The 19,435-nt window shown below is 48.8% G+C and overlaps 1 protein-coding gene across 6 annotated transcripts in view; it reads left to right on the top strand.

Annotated features, from left to right (window-relative positions):
• The window catches only part of SHLD2 (shieldin complex subunit 2), a 73,684-nt gene that overhangs the window by 23,017 nt on the left and 31,232 nt on the right, over positions 1–19,435 (top strand). For 5 of the 6 annotated variants that reach the window (XM_027771532.1, XM_027771536.1, XM_027771531.1 and 2 more), the window contains 2 exons: positions 14,149–15,684; positions 17,085–17,192. In XM_027771532.1, coding sequence (XP_027627333.1) covers positions 14,154–15,684; positions 17,085–17,192 — 1,639 coding nt within the window. In that variant the 5' untranslated portion in view covers positions 14,149–14,153. Of the gene's footprint in view, positions 1–4,384; positions 4,778–14,148; positions 15,685–17,084; positions 17,193–19,435 lie in introns of those variants that run through there. The other variant, XM_027771533.1, reaches the window with a different exon arrangement.

Genomic DNA, 19,435 nt, shown 5'->3' with positions numbered 1-19,435 from the left:
TTCTTTCGCTTTCTGCTGCCATAACAGAATATCATGGACTGGGTCATTTCCAGGCCACAGAAGTTTATTTAGTGCATGGTTCCGGAAGCTGGGAAGCCCAAGAGCATGTCCGTGGCATCTGGCGCAGGGGCATTCCGTGTTGGAAGATGGAAGTGAGCACAAGAGGAAGAGAGGAAGCAGGGACTGAACGTATCCTTTTATCGGAGCCCACTCCGTGATAACTGACCCACTCCCAAGGCAATAGCATTGATGCCTTTACAGAGGCCAAGCCCTCATGGGCTCCTCACCTCTTAAAGACCCCACCTCTTATCACTGTCACAGTGGCACTCGAGGTTCAGCCTGAGTCTTAGAGGGGACATACAGGGACCCTAAACATACAGTTAGGGTATAGACCCAAAATGGAATCACAAAATGGCCAAGTCTGAGAGGGAGGCAGCGGTGGCTCAGTGACTGACCTAGGCAGCGTGAACTAGACCTAAAACAAAGGCATTTTCCAGGCCCCACCACCGTCCAGGAAGAAGATAAGATAATGGTTTTCTTGGTCCAAGGCTCTAGGCAAAGAATCTCCTGACCTTGGTACCCACTCCAAAATTAGGAAAATAACTGGGCCCACCCAGCATGTGCCCCTCCCCACCAGGAAGGGAATACATGCACAAGTCCCACCTAGAACAGGTGGGACCCTTCCTGACCCAAATAAAAACCCCTCACCACAGTTCTTCCTTAGCAACCCATTTTCCGGGACCCCTCCCTTCTTGGGAGCTCTGTTTTTCCTTCCCTCTCCTTGAACAAACTCCCCGCTTTGCTATTCTACTCTGTGTCCGCGATTCTAATTTTCCTGAGCGTGGGACAAGAACCATGTCTCACTGTGAGTGTGGGCCCGATCACCTCGCACCCCCGTGTTCCTGCGTCACCACTCACCTCTACAGACCCCACCTCTTACCACTGCCCCAATGGCAATGGAGGGCCAGCATGAGTTTTAGAGGGGACAGTCCAACTTCAGCAGATACTGAGGATGAAAGGGAGAAAGCTACCACAGGGGGCTGGTTTACAGTGGCTCCTATTTAACTTGCCAAGCAATGATACAAACCATTTTAAATATTTAATTTAAAAGCTACATATTCATGATCGAGCACCTGTGCATCATGACAGAGCCAGAGAGGAGCACCCTGCCCAGGGCGCGGCCACCCCGTGACCCTCTCCCTCCCGTTCTCCAGGTCCTGGGCGCACACGTGCATGCCTGGTGTGTTTTCAGGCCCGTTGGACTGGACGCTGGAACTGCAGTGGGAATGCACCATCCTTCCGTGCTGCCCGGTATGCTCCTGACTGTGCCAGAGACTGGGCCTGAGGTGTCATTGCTTCTAAGTTAGCACCCCATTGCCAGGTAGAAAAAAAAGGAGAGAGAATGAGTAAGTGTGTTGAGTATGAGTTAAGTAAGGAAGAAAAAACAGATGTCTTTGTAAACCATGACTCATTCCCCAGTAGGAACTTTCCAGTGAACTTCCTAGTGGGAAGTCTTTGGTGAGGAAGTTCCTTTATGTCCATGGGTTGTTCCTTTCATACTTTTCCTGCTAAGTCCACACTTCCTGAGCCTGTTCACCTTGACCCAGTGGCATGTGCGCCTGGATAGGGGCTGGCTTCGATTCTAGTTGTACTGTTGCACAAAGACAGAAAATAGGAGTGCCAGGGGCCAGTGTGACAGTGGTTAAGGACATACACGGGCCCTGTCGCCTGACTTCCTGCATTCCAGTCCCGCTCCTCTGCCCACAGGCTTCGTGACCTGGCGGGAGCTCCTTAGTTAAACTCAGCATTCCCTGGGGCTGGAGGGGACCAGCAGGAGATATGACAGATAATCAAGAGGATGGTGATTCGAGCCTAATCTAGTGGATGGTGGTGGAGGAAAGTGAATTCTAAATGTCCCAAATGAATTCTAATTGTTGAACTAACAGGATCTGACGACCAGTTGGGGGTAGAGTATGAGAAAAAGTGAGACTCAGTGATGACATCAGGGTTTTGGCTTGAGGAATGGACCTGCCATTTGTTGAGATGAGTATGATTTTTATAAAGGAAAGGCAGGGCATAAATAGCACATCTTTTTCTTCATTTCCATTTCGTTCATTTTGCTTTTCAGTTTTGTAGGAGGTGGGGGAGTTGAGAGCAGGTGCAGGGGTCAGCAGATTCCTGGCACTCACCGAAGGCCTAAGCTCCAGACTGCTCATCCTGAAGTTCAGTCCCTTTGACGTTGCCTGGCAGGGATGAGGGGCAAGTGGAGTGTGAGCCTGGTATTTCGGATCTCTCCTTTGACCTTCCTAGGAAGGGTGACCTTGGGTAAGGTGACTTCTGGCTGTCTGAGCCGCCTCTGGTAGTCTGGATCCAGAAAGACTTATCTTGTTCTCTGTAGCCTCATTACTCAGATCCAACAGCCAGGCCCTCCATTTTTTCCTTTTAGATGCAAAATACAGTTTAATTCTCTTTCCTACCTCATTTAATTCTTATCTCTGTGTTGAGATTCTCAAATGCAAATGATAACTTTTAGGCATAATTCAACCTTCTTTCAATTAATATTTCCTTGTTATTTAAGCATTTTAACAGGAAAATGAAAAGAATGTTTCTCTTTACCTTTATTTATTTATTTTTTTAATTGCCAGAGGATGCATGTGCTTGCCAGAGAGACAGAGGGAGAGAGAAAGAGGAGGGGGAAGCAGTCCTCGTGGGGCATGGTCATGCTGCATTCCCTTCTCATTTCTCTATTCCATTGGGATTTGGGGCATGCATGCTCACCCATATCATATACCAGGGCCCAGGTTTGAGCTGTGGTTGGCCATGTGGGATCCAGCTTCCTTAATCAGTAGGCCATGAGGCCAGTCCCTGTCTTCACCTTTTAAGTTACTCCTATTAGCATAATATTTTTGATAACATATATTAGCAGGGATGCTCTTCATTTATAGAACATGTATGCATGTGGTTCTTCACTAGGTGTCTAGATTGTTTATATTTTTTAAAAAAGAATTATTTTATTTAACTTTATTTATTTATTTTAATTTGACCAGAAAAGGAGAGAGAGAGAGTGAACGAGAGCCAGCCAGCCACCAGGTCTGGGACTTGTACTGGGGTTGGCCATGTGGGAGTCCGGTGCCCTTAGCCACCATGCCACCTGCCGGCCCCATAGATCATTTATCTTTAAACTTAAGACAGTTTTGAGAGTAAGAGAAACAGGTCACTGGGATAGCCCGCTTCAGCTAAGAGTTCTGGACAGAATGTGTGATCACCCTGTCTGTAAAGAAAAACAAAACCTGTTAGGTTAACTGAACACTTTCTTTTTGAAGATTTGGGCTTCACTAGGAGTAGGCCGATGCCCTGGAGTGGGGGCGAGGTGCACGGTCTCAGTGAGCTGCACACAGGAGTCGGACGCTCGCCTGCTCGGCGCTCACCGTGGGGCACTTCGCGTGCTGCTTCGAGGGGCTTGCAGATATTTCACTGACACTCCGAAGGCCATTGCAAAGGGAATCAAGGCTGACCAAAGGAGACTTACGAAATCAGTTGTCTGCTCACAGGTTTGTTTTAGTAACTATTAGTTCAGATTCAAGAATGAGTAGTAGCTTTAAAGTTCAATTACTTTTGTTCCTGAGGAACAAATAATATATCTTTTGTCCTTGTGTAAGTCACATAAAATGTGGAAATATTCTATCATTTCAAATCGTAAGTTAGATATTAACATCCAGTAACTATTAGTAATTCTCAAGAGTTGAGCATGAGTGCACATTGTAGATGGGTTATTAGTTTCTGTGTTATTTGTTAGCACAGATGATTTAAGTAACAAATTGGATTGGTTAAATGAAGTGAAAGAATGAAGAACATTTTTTTTTGTGATTATCACATGCATGTGCTTGCCAGAGAGACAGAGGGAGAGAGAAAGAGGAGGGGGAAGCAGTCCTCGTGGGGCATGGTCATGCTGCATTCCCTTCTCATTTCTCTATTCCATTGGGATTTGGGGCATGCATGCTCACCCATATCATATACCAGGGCCCAGGTTTGAGCTGTGGTTGGCCATGTGGGATCCAGCTTCCTTAATCAGTAGGCCATGAGGCCAGTCCCTGTCTTCACCTTTTAAGTTACTCCTATTAGCATAATATTTTTGATAACATATATTAGCAGGGATGCTCTTCATTTATAGAACATGTATGCATGTGGTTCTTCACTAGGTGTCTAGATTGTTTATCTTTTTTAAAAAAGAATTATTTTATTTAACTTTATTTATTTATTTTAATTTGACCAGAAAAGGAGAGAGAGAGAGTGAACGAGAGCCAGCCAGCCACCAGGTCTGGGACTTGTACTGGGGTTGGCCATGTGGGAGTCCGGTGCCCTTAGCCACCATGCCACCTGCCGGCCCCATAGATCATTTATCTTTAAACTTAAGACAGTTTTGAGAGTAAGAGAAACAGGTCACTGGGATAGCCCGCTTCAGCTAAGAGTTCTGGACAGAATGTGTGATCACCCTGTCTGTAAAGAAAAACAAAACCTGTTAGGTTAACTGAACACTTTCTTTTTGAAGATTTGGGCTTCACTAGGAGTAGGCCGATGCCCTGGAGTGGGGGCGAGGTGCACGGTCTCAGTGAGCTGCACACAGGAGTCGGACGCTCGCCTGCTCGGCGCTCACCGTGGGGCACTTCGCGTGCTGCTTCGAGGGGCTTGCAGATATTTCACTGACACTCCGAAGGCCATTGCAAAGGGAATCAAGGCTGACCAAAGGAGACTTACGAAATCAGTTGTCTGCTCACAGGTTTGTTTTAGTAACTATTAGTTCAGATTCAAGAATGAGTAGTAGCTTTAAAGTTCAATTACTTTTGTTCCTGAGGAACAAATAATATATCTTTTGTCCTTGTGTAAGTCACATAAAATGTGGAAATATTCTATCATTTCAAATCGTAAGTTAGATATTAACATCCAGTAACTATTAGTAATTCTCAAGAGTTGAGCATGAGTGCACATTGTAGATGGGTTATTAGTTTCTGTGTTATTTGTTAGCACAGATGATTTAAGTAACAAATTGGATTGGTTAAATGAAGTGAAAGAATGAAGAACATTTTTTTTTGTGATTATCACTTTTGTCGGTCACCATGGAGAACATATGCGTATTTGAAGCCTTTCTTACATGAGAGAAGGAAGGGTTTCGAATCTCAAGGTAAATAATGGCAAACTGAATATTATTTTGAAAGGTGTTTAATATGAAATTTAGATGTGAGGTGAAATCTTTTCATGTATAATTAGCTGCAGGCTCCTTGTTTTACCTATCGATATATTGAGAACATGGTTCTATGACAGTGTATTGGCAGTGATTTTAAATGGCCATACGGTTCGCCTTTCTGTGGATGTGCCATCAGTTACTTAGCCAGATCTCGATCAGTGCACCCCTCCCTCACTTTTCTAACGCCGTGAACAACACCGCTGTGAGCATCCTCGTAGCAGGGTCTCAGCACAGATACCAGGGATGCTGCCCCTAGTTTAAACTCCTAGGAGTGTAGTTGTGGGACGAACAGGGTGCACAGTTTTAAGACTTTTGACATGCATTGCAATTTGCTCTCTAGAGAGTTTTCACTAAAATCCTACAAGTATAAACTATTTCCTGTACCCTTGCACCTTTTTAATGACTTTTTGTTACTTTAATAGGGAGAAAGTGTTTTCTTATCAATTTATACATTTTTCTTTCATTTTACTGGGATGATGAGTGTTCTTTTTTAAAATTATTTTATTTCATTTGATTTATTATCATCATTACTATTTGTTTAATTTGACCAGAGAGAGACAGAGAGGAAGAAAGGGAAAGTAGGAAAGCAAGCCTTCAGGTCCAGGACTTGAACCATGGTCGGCTATGTGGGATTCCAGTGCCTTAGCCACCATGCAACCTGCCAGCCCCTGGGATGATGAGTGTTCTGCAGTGATTGAAACTATACAGTAGGTCGTCGGTAAGGTCATGAAATATTTTTCTATGTGAAAATGTGTCATGGCTTTCCTGCCCGCACAATACTGTCCTCCCTGTAGTATGCCTGCCTATCTTTCTATCCTTTCTTCTTTTAAAAAAAATTGCTAGAGGGTCTGTGTGTTTGCCAGAGAGAAACAGAGAGAAATCACCTCCTGATGGAGTGTGGTCATGCCACAATCCCTTCTCCACCGTTTCTCTGTCCTGTTGAGATTTTGGACATACATGCATCTGGCACGTTTCATAAGCCTTCATGTCTGGGACTTGAACTGTACAGTAGACCATGTGGGTCCCTTAACTGCTAGGACATGAGGCATCTCCTTGTATATTCTTCAAATAGTAAAGATATTCGGGACCAGCGGATGGCATAGCGGTTACAGCACTAGACTCCCACATGGCCAACCATAGTTTGAGTCCCAGACCCGGTGACTTCAAAATCACATCAGGCATGTGTATGCATGCCCAAGATCTCGGGAGGGAAATGGAGGAGAAGGGATTGTAGTGTCTCTGTCTCTCTCTGGTGAGTGCACCTGCCTAAGGGAAAAACATCTGGAAAAAAGAAAAGATACTCATCCAAATGTAATTTAGAATTTACCATTTCTTCAGCTTTCCAAATAACTAAGAAAATGCAAATAAAATGAAATACCTTTGTCCCCTTATTTGGAAAAATACTTTTTAAGATTGTCAATGGAAGATAACCAACTCTGTAAAAATAATAATGCGGCTTATTTCTAAGCAGAATATGAGTGACCTAGGCCCGGGAGGAAGCAAAACGTGCATTTCTCAGGGTGATCAGGTACAGGGGTACCTTTTATTTGATTTTGAGAGTGACAGACAGGGTTTGGAATTTAGTGAAGAGTTTTTCCATTGGTCTGACCCAAAAAGGCGGGACCTGTGGAAGGGGGGGTTTGTAGGTTATAGGTGGGTTTCCAGTTTTTAGGGTAGTGATTGAAAAAGAAAGACTGCTGAGATCAGAAAAGAACTACTTTAACAGGAAGACGTAATCTACATCACAAAGTACTGCGCCAGGGGCGGGTGCAGGGAGAACCCTGTTATCAACGGGCCAGGACGGTCTGCTAGTGTTTGTGGGCCCTGGAAAGGATTTCGGAAATAGGAAAAAGTGGTCAGACCTCTATAGTATGCCTGCTTATCTTTCTAACCTTATTTCTTTTTAAAAAATTTGCTAGAGGTTGTGACAAGACTGCTCCCCCCAGCTGTTGTTTGTAGCATTAGAAATGGCCCACGACTTCTGTAGCCAATTATATAATAACTATTAAGAGGCAGAGATTGTTTTTATCTTTGACACAGTAACTTCATACCTGGGAGTTTATCATAAGAAACTGAAAAGTGATGCTGAATGCACTAAATAATTTATTACAGTAATATTTAGAATAATGACATCAGAAACAAGTTAATGAATTAGAGTAGTAGTTAATAGATTTATTATTAAAATATTAAGTTAGCATTAAAAATGATTGGAAGAGGGACAGCCAGTGGCATTGGTGGTTGAGGTAGCTGGATCCCCTATGGCTGACTGTGCAGTTCAGGTTCCAGACCCAAGAGCTTGAATCAAATGCTGGGTGTGTGTGTGCCTAAGTCCTATGAGGAGCATGGAGAACAGAGAGTGTGGCGCGGCCATTCCCCCGGGGGGAGCTTTCACACTTTTCTCTCTCTCTTTCTGTCTCTCTGGCGAATGCTCATGCCCTGTGGCAAATTAAATAAATAAATAAAACACACTGCTAAAAACATGATCAGGAAGGTTATAAATTGACATAAAAGGGTAACCACCTGAATTCAAGCAGAATACGAAATTGTAATTGACTTTACGGTTATCACAGTGTAAATATCCATGTAAAAACAAAAGTGGGGGCCAGCCTGTGGTGTGGTGGTGAGGGCACTGAGCTCTCCATGGCTGACTGTGGTTCGAATCCCAGTCCTGGCGACTTGAAACTCGGCCCAGGCACATGTGTGTGTGCCCCAAATCCCAGGAGGCGAATGGAGGAGAAGGGATTGTGGCGTGGCCATCTCCCCTGGGGGGTGATTTCTCACTTTCCCTTTCACTACCTCTCTGTCTCTCCAGTGAGCACATGTGCCCTATGTGAAAAACCTGAAAACATCACACGAAGCACCGTGGGGAGTGTGTGTCACCAAGCGTGTGTGGGGGCTTCCTGGATTTACTGCTATGGCAAGCTCACGTTCGTGGAGCAATTGCCTTGTGCTAGCTCGCGGCAGCGCTGTAAGATAGGGGTTAGTGAGATTCTCAGTTGACAGGTAAACTTAGCTCTCCTGGGACAGACAAATCCAGCACTTCACTGTGGATGTTTTCAAGGGCATACAGACACGGGGACAGTAATGGCCCCACGTCCCCCTCACCTTGCTTCAACTCTTTCACGCCTCTAGCTGTAGCTCCTTGCAGAGTGGGGGGTTTGGACTCACTTCTGTCTTATTCCAAAACCCACGCAGTTTTTTTTTTTTTTTCTTTTTTTTGGAGAGGTTTTTGCTATATGGCGCGTGCGCTCGCCAGACAGACAGAGAGACAGAGAGACAGAAAGTGAGAAATCACCCCCCAGGGGGGTGGCCACACTGCAATCCCTTCTCCTCCATTCTCCTCTTGGGATCTTGGGCACGCACGCACATGCGTCTGGTGTGAGTTTAAGCCACTGGTCCGGGACTCGAACCACGGTCGACTACATGGGAGTCCAGCGACATAGCCATTACGCTAACTGCTGGTCCCCCAAAACCCATGCTCTTAATGGTAATCTCGGTGGCGCCGTTCATTTAGTCACTTGTTGCTACTGAGTGATTTTATGAACCATTAGTGTTTTTGGTAAAATCGACATGAAAAGACATTATAACCGCGAGGCTGTGGCTGTTGGGATGGAGACTTCACTCTTAACCAAACGTGTCTGGCGGTAAGCGAGTTTTTGCCTCGGTGCCTGCGAAGACAACCTGCTGATACAGTCCGTCCTGTTTTCTAAATCTTTGACCCACTCATCAGACTCTGACCACGCGGAGATAAGGCCGTGCCGTGTTGGTCTTTCTGAGGGAAGTGGCCTTCTGCAGATTGGGAAACGGTGTAATGATTAACTGCGGTAATGGATGTGTACTTGCAGACTCCGCTTGGTATCTTAATGAGCTTTAACCCTCCGAGAACATTCAGACATACCCCGGAATCGGGGAGCTCCTTGCCGTCCGGCTCACCTCCTGCTCTGCGGGATTCTGTGGTGCTGAATATTTTCTTCCCCACTCCCCGTTCTCCATCCTCCTCGCCCACACTCGCGACTCCTGAATGGGGGCGTTTAGCAGGAGCAGCAGGCTCCAGTGTAAATAAGAGGTTTTCAGAGAGTGCAGCTGGGCCTGCCAGGAGGCACGGGGGCCGCGGAGGCTGGGTCCCGCTAGCCGACTGCGTGGCTTGAGTCTCCGATCTAAAGGCTGGGCCAAAAAACTGACTGCTTTTTAACTGGGCCTTTGGGAAAGTCATGACACATTTTTGCATAGCAGAGCACCTGGCTACCTAATAACTAGAGGAGCCATTCTTCAGGCAGCTTTTTTATTTGAATGGCGGAGTCCCACACTGGGAGGGGTGTTCGTTGAGACAGATGAGGGCCCAGCCCCGCAGTTACAGGCAAGCTGCCGGTGCCTCCTGGAGCAGGTCTGGGCAGGTGTGGCCCCGGAGGGCTGCTCGGACTGTCCAGGCGGCTCCGCGTGGCCCCGCTCCGAGCAGGCGCCGAGCGTCCTTGGTTCTGCACGTATCGGTGTTCGAAATTCAGGCCTGAAGTTGGGGTAAAGCGTCAGCGGGTGTGTGGGGGTTAATGGGGTCGGATGAATGGCCCAGAGCGCTGTGGACTCAGGAGAGAGCCCGAGGAAGGAGGGCTGGGGAAGACGGTGGAGGGTGTTAATCTGGCCGGAAGGCGAGAGGCCAGAGGGAGCTCAGCAGGGCAGAGTAGGTGAGTACTTTGGCAGTGTGGACTCATCGTCTCTCAATGGAGAGAAAGTGAAAGTCAGGTTGAGGACTTTCAGGGGAGAGTGTCAGGCCAGGACGCGGAGGCAGGGGCTTACACTGAGTGTTCGAGGTCACCGCAGCGAGCCTGTGCTTGGGAGGGCCGTTCGGGCAGTTCTCCTGGGCCCCGTTTGGAGTGACTCTGGGGGCTGTGTCGAACGTTCTCCCCTGAACGTTATTGAAATTCAGTTGCAGACGTTTGTGATTATCTGTATTGCTAACGGGCTACAGCCTGTCACACGCTTCTCCTGCCTGGCGACACCTGTCACAGCTCGTGACAGTTCCGTGGTCGTCAGTGGCTCTCCTGAGACTCAGACCGTGCAGGCCTAGGTGCTGGCGGGTCCCTGGTTCCTAACACAAGGCCTCGCCTTGCGCTCAGTGTTGGTTATGCGACTGACTGAAAAATAAACTAGTAAATATCAGTTTTTGGTGGTCTCACAGAATTAATAAAGTAGAATGTTTGAAGAAAGAATGACTGATAAACAGTGTCAGTGGCAAAAAGCGATACAAGTGGCAGTCTGATAAGGATTGAAAACTGACCTTTGATCATCTGAAGGTCGCTGGCTTCCATAATGCAAAGCATTTCAGCAAACCTGTTGGAATAGAAGCCACGCGTGAGTGAGCTGAGTAAGTGTGAAGTGAGGACAAAGAAACAAAATAGGAGACGTTTTTCACTGGGTTTTGTCTGAAAGGTTTGGGACTCAAGGGAGGAAACCACTGCAGAAGAAACGCAAAGGTTCAAGAACTGGTTACCATGGCACTGGGCTGCGTCTGGCTCGTGCGTGCCCACGGAGTCCCACTGACACGCTGGGTTCCTGTTTCTTCCTTTTCCTCCTGGTTTTGGTCCAGTCCAGTAATTTTGAACTTGGAGGTTTTTGCTGTGCTATCTGGGGCCCCCTCGTGGTGAAGATAATGGTGACATGTAAGGAGTGCTATTCCATGTGCAGGCCTTGCTTCCTGTGAGGCTCAAGTGTGGGTGACATGTGGTTGCAGTTACAGTGGCCCTTAGTCTTCCTCTGGTTTGCAGCGGGCCAGGATGCGACACCCAAGTTACTGAATTCCGTGTCCCGAGTATCAGCACTGCTGTAGAGTACGCGTTGCGGGATGGCCGTTTTAGAGTGCGAGGTCTGCCGGCTGCATTGTCGTCCCTGCCCGGATACTGCAGTGCCGGATACGGGGCCATTGCTACGTCGCTGCTGGAATATTATGCTTGATTTGGAGATGATGAAAGAAAAGCATGAATTTCCAAACACGTGAAGATTTGGTTATGAAGATCATAGCTCTCGTCATATGAGGTCACTGAGAAATCAGGATGTGTTTTTCTATCCCAGCATGTGCTGGGACTTTCCTGATGCCCCAGTGCACTCACTGCTCATAGTAAAAACTTTCACTTTAGTTGGATGTAGGGCGCATGTGCCTGCCAGGGGCAGAGAGGAAAATGAGAAATCACCCTGTGGGGGAATGGCCACCCCACAATCCCATCTACTTCATTCTCCTCATGGAATTTTGGGCATGTACATTCATGTCCTTGGTGTGATTTTCAAGCTGCTGGGTCTGGGATTTGAACCGTGCAGCTGGCCATATGGATCTAGCCGTTTAATTTCCATGCCACCTGCTGGCCCCATCATAATAAAGCTTTTAAAATATATGTTTTTAAAAACCTATAATTTTTGACTTGTAGATGGTGTAATAGTTATATTGCTGGGCTCCTATGTAGTTGACAGTGGTTCGAGTCCCAGACCTGGTGACTTAAGCCTCACACTGGGTATGTGTGCCTGCGTGCCCAAGATCTTGAGAGGAGAATGGAGGAGACGGGATGGTGGTGTGGCCATCCCCTCTGGGGTGATTTCTTGCTCTCAGTCTCTCTCTCTCAGGCTAGCACATGCACCCCATAGCAAAAATCTCTCTAAAAAGGAACCCACAAAAATATCCATACTCTTACCTCTCAGTTTTTTTCCCTTAGGATTTTTGAATGTTACAAAATCTTTCTGTCTGTCTGTCTGTCTGTCTCTCTCTCTTTCTTTTTTTTGGAGAGTTTTTGCTGTAGGGTGTGTGCACTCACCAGAAAGACAGAGCGAGAGTGAGATAGACAGAAAGCGAGAAATCACCCCCCAGGGGGGATGGCCACGCCGCAGTCCCTTCTCCTCCATTCTCCTCTCGGGATCTTGGGCACGCACACACATGCGCCCAGCGTGAGGTTTAAGTCACTGGGTACAGGACTTGAATTGCGGTTGACTACATGGGAGTCCAGCGACATAGCCATTACACCAACTGCTGGTCCCTGTTACAAAATCTTTCTGAATGATATAAAGCACCACTCTGTAATCACATGTAGTGAAACAGCTCGTTCGGGTAGTTAAAGCCCTCATGGACCTTTTACATTTCATGTCACCATTCTACCCTGCACAGGTGACCATGGCCCCACGTAGGGTGTTTTATCTTTGGGTATATTTAAAATTCGCTATGTTGACGCCTCGAGTTGCATATTTTTCAAAGTGGATTTTTTGTGTAAAATTATGTTTGTAAGATACCTAGATGTAGCACTTATTTTTGCTGCCATATAGTAATTCCTTCTTGAATAATCTGATTTATCCATTCTCTCCTTTTTTAAAAATAATTTTTTATTTAATTTTACTTATTGTTAATATTATTTTTTTAGTTGGCACATGTGCTCACCAGAGAGAGAAAGAGAACTACCAGGTCTGGGAGTCGAAACGTGGTCATTCATGTGGGAGGCCAGTGCCCCAACCACCATGCACTGGCTGGTCCCTCCATTCTCTTTATGGAATTGTAGGTTTTTAACAGTTGGGGTCCAGCTGGTGGCATAGTGGTTAAGGCAACTGGATCCCACATGACAGAACCACATGTGTAGTTCGAGTCCCAGCCCTGGTAGCTGGAAAAACATTGAAATCAATGTGTTTTTATAATATACCTTTTCAATGAACTGTTTGAAGACTCAAGTGCCATGGTTAATGAAAAAAAAAGTTTTAATTTTAAAGAATTGCTCTTTTATCCAGATATTGCAAAGTTATTGTTATTATTTCACATATGTTTTAGAGAAGGTTGAAATACAGAACCTGGAGTTGGCAGGTGGTGCAGTGGTTAAGGTGCTCGACTCCCATGTGGGTGACCGTGTTTCGCGTCCCAGACCTGGTGGCTTGGAGATCGTGCCAGGTGCATTGTGTGTGTGCCCAAAATCCTGGGAGAAGGGATTGCAATGTGGCCATCCCCCCTGGGGGTGACTTCTCACTTTCCCTCTCTCTGTCTCTCTCTGGCGAGAGCACGCACACTCTATGGCAAAAACTTAAAAAAAAAAAAAAGAAAAATGTAAAAGACAATGGAGAACCTCTTAGTGGTTGGGCTGACAGACTGGAGTGAGAGAATAAATCGTCCCTTGTACATTTCGAAGAATGCCTCCATTTTTAATGTTCTCTGACCTCTGCTTTGGGCCTTCTATTTTGATTTGGGGTCTTGAGTTCAGAGTTGAAGGAAGGAGGCCCTAAGCTCACTGTGAAGATCTGTGGGGTAAAGCAGGTAGGTAAGTCAGTGAGGGTACACATTTCCCCTTCTTTACTATTTCTTAACTGCTAGAGGGTGTGTGTGTGTATGTGTGAGAGAGAGAGAGAGCGAGGGAGAGAGAGAGAGAGCGAGGGAGAGAGAACGCGCCCCTGGGGGGGCCCCAGCCTGCGGCCCCTTCCCCTCCTGCTGGCCATCCCATCAGGGTCCTGGGCATGTGTGCCTGTGCCTGGTGTGTTTTTCATGTGGCCGGGCCCAGAACCACTCCTGGCGACCCCGCGGCGTCCCGCTTCCTCTGCGGCACTTTCCCGTGTGCTGCTGGGCAGGCGTGTAACTTGTGTGACCGAGGCAGGTCTCTGGCGACGCGGGGGCTGAGTGCAGTGAGAGTGCTTTACCTGTTTACTCGGTACACTTAGCTTTATTTTCCTTAAAGACAGCCTTTAGGTGGACATCTTTGGTGAATATTTTGATTTCTCCTTACAATTTCTTGCATATTCACAAATTTTATAATTAAATGGAGTACTAACATAAATCACCTCCATTACTGTTTCTGATTCCTACTTTATATTACATTTTTGTTTAGTATGTTATTAAGTTGATATCAATATTTAAAAACCTACTGACAGAATGGTAATTCAGGTTTTCTTATTTTTATCAGAAACCATGAGTGGGGGAGCACGAGTCCACATTTTTTGGGGTGCTCCAGTGGGTCCCCTGGAAATGACGGTATCACAGGACACAACTTCTTTAATGTCGACCACCACGCCCTGGAAGGAAGCCCGGCTCCTGCGGGATGAGCATTCTGGACGCCTGAGGGATGGAGGTCTCTGGCATGGGGTCGCTGAGTCCCGTTGGGGCCCCGAAGCTGTCGGCCCGCCGGGTCTTCGTGAGCACTCGTTGTCACGCCGTGTGACTAGTCCTGCTCCCGTGAAGGACGACTTTGCACGTTCTGTTTCTGAAACGCAGGCGACAGTCCCCCAGCAGAGTCACCCCACGGGGCCGAGCCATGCAGCTGGCTCCACGGAGCAGACGGGCAGAGGTGAGGACGGAGCTGAGCCTGTCGGTGACGAAGGAACGCCCCCAAAGCTGCTCGGTGGACACAGGACAGCGGTGGGTGGGCCGCTCGAGGCTCGGGCAGGTACGTGTGGTCAGAGTTTGCAGACAGGCTCCTTCCCGTCGGGCCTGCCGTGTGCAGGTCTGCTGGATCTGGTCCGCGGCACTGAGCAGATTCACGTGGGCTCTGACCCAGTCCCGACCACGCGTGTGCCCGCAGAAAGTCACGCAATGCAAAGCCAGCATCCGCAGTTCCTGTCCTCCGACCCAGGAGACTTGCCCGAGGGGGAAGGAGCAGGCGGGCCGGGCTCAGGCCTCCGAGTTTCAGCCCACACGGAATTTCTCAGTGTGATGACTGCCAGCCAGGTTGCTTTTTTAGCTCAAAGGAAGGAGAAAGGACAGGCTTCTATAAATGAGGGGACCACGAGCGAGGAGGCCGGGCCAGAGGCAAGTCCTGGTGAAGTAACAGCAGTGGGAGCTCACTTGACCCCGCCTGACGGTTTTGCGGAAGGACATGGCAGTGATCAAACCCAGGTGTATTCCCTTGAACTTTTTAGTCCCATTTGTCCTGAAACAAGAAACTGCCCCATCCAGGCGCACCCTGGCCACAGCCCCGAAGGAACTGCAGCGTGTCCAGAACCCTTGGGCTCTGACGCCGAGTGGCCCCCAGAGGGGCTGCACATCAAGCTGTGCAGCGCAGGGGTGCTGTGCTCCCAGCCGGGACCTTCACCCAGGAGTGCTGGCAAAAGAAACCGGGCCCCTGACGATAACCGGGCCCATTCTGGAGCTCCATCTAAGGTTCTGCAAGTAGCTAAGAAGATGAGGCTGGTGTCTAAGCCGCGAGCCTCTGCCGGAGCACGGAGCCCGGGGGCCGCATCTGCACTGGAGGGGCTTAGGGAAACCTCGCTCATCAGAGACTGCGGTTCTGCAGGTCGCAAGTACAATTGTCTTGTCATGGTGCTGTCTCCGTGTCACGTGAAGGAAATACACATCAGATCGGGACCAAATGCTGGCACCAAAGTGCCGTTAGCAACCATCACGGTGATCGATCAGTCGGACAGGAAGAGAAGGGTGTGCCTGTGGAGGGCCGCGGCGTTCTGGGCACTGACCGTGTTTCTCGGTGACATAGTTCTACTCACAGGTGAGGCCGTTTGCTTTGCGACCGTGGTTGGCCTGTGGGTTTCTGTTCTCCTCGTTCTTCATGTCCTCGAGGACCATGTCTTTACCACGTGCCTCCTGGGGTGCAAGATCGACCCCGCAGGCCGCCGCGTCCTCTCCCTGCCCTGTCCTGCACGCCGTCTCAGGCGCTCCCTAGCCCCATTCGCCTTCTCCCTGGAAGCCTCCCCTGCCGCCCCTTCGGCTTTCCCCACGAGAGTCCGGACGCGCCACTGGGCCCCTTTCGTTCCTCAGGGTCTGGTCTGTGCGCGTCTTACCCTTAGCCCTTTTCTGTGGTGGTTCCATGGGAAAGGATAGCATTTCTGCTACTGCACCCGACCCTCGGTGACACTGTCACCTTACATTCTCAGCGAGGTGACAAATACAGATTTCTATTGTGGTTTTTTAAATTAACATTGTATTAATCATGTTTGGAAATCTGGAAAGAAAGGAAAAAATTTCTTGTGTCAGTTAGTCTCTGGCGGGAGAGGTCTGCACTAGGGAACGGCGGCGGCATCAGGCCAGTGGGCCCCCACCGAGGCACGGGGGAGGTGGGGAGCAGGTGTGGGCAGTGCTGCAGTGGGACGCCTGGGCGGGAGTGTCCAGGAGGCAGCTGTGGCTTTTATTAAAGGAGGCGTCACTGAGCAGAGGGTCTGGAGTATAGCTTGGGAGCAGTCACTAGGAATTTATGTGCCCCGTTTTATCTCCAAAGGACTTTGCTGCCGTTAACACCTCTTTCCACCTCTGGCACCGTGCACATGTACCCTGCCTGGGAGGCCTCCCTCTACAACTCACAGTTCTCGCTCTGCCTGGAACTGCTCCTACCTGGAGGCGTGCTTAGCTCCACCAAAGGTTTCTTCTCTGTCCCTCTTCGCCCCTTCACTCTCGTCCCCTTGGGGAAGTGTCCCTGCGCCCAGCGTCCTCACTTCCAGCATCTGTAGAAGATGCCGACCTGCGGCTCAGGGAAAGTGGTCAGTGCTGCGGGGTGTGTTCTTCGTGTCAGATCCAGCAGAGGGAGTGGGGTGTCCTGAATGCCGCTGCCCTTGTAGGGACTGCTGCTGTGGGCCACTGCACCGCTCCCTGCTCCTGACAGATTAGAGTGTGTCGGAAACGGCATCCAGCATTTGCCTATGTGAACGAGCGCCGCTCAGCCTCTCTCTGGACGGGAGCCTCGCCGTGGGTGTTGTTTGAACGTGCGGAGCGGTTTGCGTGTTCTACCTGTCTGTCCACGTACCTGGGTTCACACCTGGATTTGCTGTTTCACCATTTGGCGCCTTCAGGCAGAGCTGTGGTTGCCTGGCACGCGGAAGGCTGTGGACTGGTTTGCGGGGACTGGCACTCTGAGCACGGTGTGACGGCATGACCGAGACTCTCTTCCCTCTCCAGATGTCACCGTGCGTGAGGACCAGTGGGTTGGGGAGACGACACTGCAGTCAACACTTACCAGTCAGCTGCTGAATCTTGGCAACCCTTCGTCCATCCGACCTGGAGGATGTGAGTCCCGTTCTGAGTGTGAAAGTGTCTGAGCATTTAAAGCGTGTAAGCAGACTAGGAAGGGCAGAGTTAAAATGCTTTGAAAGCCTCTGCCTGTTGACAGGGTTTCCTAAACGGCTGGAGAGCACGCCTTGATGTTCTTGAGGAAGAACAAAGTCGATTTTAGGAGATGAGCTTGGACATTGTAATCACATTTGTTTTAAGAAGTGTTGGCAGGGCCAGCAGGCAGCGTGGTGGTTTAGGCGCTGGACTTCCACAGGGCCGAGCGCAGTTCCAGTCCTGGACTTGCTTTCTCATTTTCTCTCTCCCCCTCCCTGTCGCTCTCTAGTGAGCACACATTCCCTATAGCAAATTAAATAATAAACATAGTAGTAAGTAAAATGAAATAAATAAAAATAACTTTAAGAAAGAAATATTGGGGGAGCTCCCAGGAGCTGGTCACATGAAGGTACTGGGATGGGGAGGCTCCTGGGTGGGCCTGGGTGCTCCGTGCCATTTCTGCCATGCCTTGCCCAGCGTCTCTTCATCTGGCTCTTTAGCTGTGTGCTTTAAATATCATTTGTAGCCCAGCCAATGGCGTGGTGGTTAAGGTGGCTGGATCTTACATTGCCAACTGTGCAGCTCGAGTCTTAGACCAGGAGACTTGAAAAACATGGCAGGGTGGGACCAGCAGTTAGCGTAATGGCTATGTCGCTGGACTCCCATGTAGTTGACTGCGGTTAGCATCCCGGACCCGGTGACTTAAAACTCACGCCGGGCATGTGTGCGTGCGTGCACAAGTTACCGAGAAAAGAATGGAGGAGAAGGGATTGTGGTGTGGCCATCCCCCCATTTCTCGCTTTCTGTCTCTCTGTCTCTCTCTGTCTGTCTGGCGAGCGCATGTGCCCTATAGCGAAAACCTCTCCAAAAAAAAAACAAAAACGAAAACAAAAACCACGGCAGGGTGTGTGCGCATACATGGCCAAAATCCCGAGAGGAAAACGGAAAAGAAAGGATTTGTTGTGTGGCCATCCCTGTAGGGGTGCCTTCTTCCCTTCCCTCTCCCTCTCTCTTTTTCTCGCTGTCTCTGTCTCTCTTTGATGAGCACACATGCTTTATAGCCCAAAATAAATCTTTTTAGAGGTTTTTGCCATGAAGTATGTGTGCTCACCAGAGAGAGACAGAGACAATGAGAGAGAAAGTGAGAAATCACTCCCCAGAGGGGATGACCATGCCACAGTCCTTTCTCCATTCTCTCCCTTGGATCTCGGGTTCATGCACACACGAGCCCGGTGTGATTTTCAAGCCACTGGTCCAGGACTCACACCGCAGTTGGCCAAGTGGGAGTCCAGCGGCATAACCACTATGCCATCTCCTGGCCCCAGCAAAAGCTGTTTTTAAATGATAAATATGTAATTTGTGATAACCACTAATCTAGTACGCAAAGAAGGAGGAGGCATACCGAGGCTCGTATCTCATCTCAGCTTTCTCAGGCAGTCAGTATAATGGTGCTTCTCAGCCTTTCAGAGAGCCGTGGCCTTCGAGGAAGTGTGGGCCATCTCCCCAGAAGACTGGACTTACAGAGGCACACAGACCTTCCCTATAATTCTACGAAGTTCCTCTGGGATTTCCGAGCCTCCAGTTAAGAGCCGTCGGCACACAGGAAACCGCGGCTCCCGTACCCGTAGATACGGGAGTGAAGCGGGTGAAGCCCCGCTCTGCTGCTGCTCAGGGAGACCGGCCTTCCTCTGATGTTCGTTCTCTCATAAAATAAGTGTTGAGTGAAGAAACTGGCAGGTACCTTTTTCTCCAGGAAGTGATCAAACAGAACAGAGGAAACAGGATAGACTGGAAGTTATGGTCCTCGTAGGCAAATAGACCAGAACTAGAATCCTGGCCCTGGGGGCCAGCAAATGGCAGAGAGGTTTCGTGACTGGACTCCCACGTGGCCAACCGTGGTTTGAGGCCCCGACCCAGCGGCTTGAAACTCACACTGGGTGTGTGTGTGCTCGCCCAAAATCCCCAGGAGAATGGAGGAGAAGGGACTGTGGTGTGGGCATTCCCCCTTGGGGGAGGAGAGTGATCTCTCACTTTCCCTCTCACCGTCTCTTCTTTCTCTCCAGCAAGTGCGTGCGCTCTATGGCAAAAACCTCTCAAAAAAAGAAAGAAAGAATCCTGGCCCTAGAACTTTCAAAGTCTTTGTCTTTAGGCAAGTTATTAATCTTATGACATCTCTGTTTCATCCATGAAATGGAGATAAGAAC

This window comes from Tupaia chinensis, unplaced genomic scaffold (assembly GCF_000334495.1).
Source record: "Tupaia chinensis unplaced genomic scaffold, TupChi_1.0 Scaffold000221_1, whole genome shotgun sequence".
In the NCBI taxonomy this organism is placed as follows: domain Eukaryota; kingdom Metazoa; phylum Chordata; class Mammalia; order Scandentia; family Tupaiidae; genus Tupaia; species Tupaia belangeri.
The sequence above is the reverse complement of the archived record's forward strand: the minus strand, read 5'-3'. Positions and strand labels throughout refer to the sequence as shown.